This window comes from Penaeus monodon, chromosome 28 (genome assembly GCF_015228065.2).
Source record: "Penaeus monodon isolate SGIC_2016 chromosome 28, NSTDA_Pmon_1, whole genome shotgun sequence".
NCBI classification, from domain to species: domain Eukaryota; kingdom Metazoa; phylum Arthropoda; class Malacostraca; order Decapoda; family Penaeidae; genus Penaeus; species Penaeus monodon.
The window spans coordinates 27,333,158-27,333,894 of record NC_051413.1 but is presented as its reverse complement, the minus strand read 5'-3'; the positions used below and the strand labels follow the sequence as shown (position 1 = coordinate 27,333,894).

General features: G+C 35.1%; 1 protein-coding gene across 1 annotated transcript in view; it reads left to right on the top strand.

Moving 5' to 3' along the window:
- Positions 1-737, top strand: part of LOC119591128 (SCY1-like protein 2) — a gene marked incomplete at its 5' end in the record, with an annotated part of 331,697 nt that overhangs the window by 103,830 nt on the left and 227,130 nt on the right. Inside the window, 1 exon segment of the mRNA XM_037939842.1 lies at positions 128-223. Within this exon segment, the coding sequence (XP_037795770.1) occupies positions 128-223 (96 nt within the window).

The following is a 737-nucleotide window of genomic DNA, read 5'->3' as shown; positions in this document are numbered from 1 at the left end:
CAGTATATATACAAAAATGTTCATATCGCTACCTACCTACCTGTATAAACCCATCCCATCTTCCCACACATGTACAAGTAAGCACAATCGCCTTGATCTGACCTTGTTCCCTTCTCTTCCTCAACAGAAAAGGTCGCCGAAGGGGAAGGTCACGACACCATCACAGTGCAGTCATGGACGTCCCGTGTCCCAAAAATGACCCAACCTGACCTTGACTTCATTGGTAAGTGACATCAGTTTGTTCTCCTGATGTAGTTTCATTGCTTTCATTCACAAATTTCTAAGTCCGTTTTCTTTTAAGTTTGAAAGTTTGTTACTTATTAAGTGTCATTTCGATGTTAATGTTCCAGATTTTTGACTGTAATATTCATGATTGGAATTGGTGCAGTTATTGCTATTATGATTTGTGGATGTCTGGAGGAGAAATAGATGGAATCGAATAGATAATGGTAAATATTATTGTTTATTATAGTTTATTATAGTTTAACTACATGCCATTTTACTTCTCTTGAGTACCTTTCTTTGATTGTGGAGGCAATGTTAAAAATGATGATTATGAAGAAAACTAAAACATCTGTGAAAAGAGGGTAGGGCCGAAGATTGTAGAGTAATGAAACTAGGTAGAACAAAATGTAAATATGTTTACGGCAAATCGCTTAATAAATTAAATAAACTGATAAAGAAACATAGAAATCCCGAGCCTTTGATAAGAAGGAATGAAGAATAAACTGATAAAT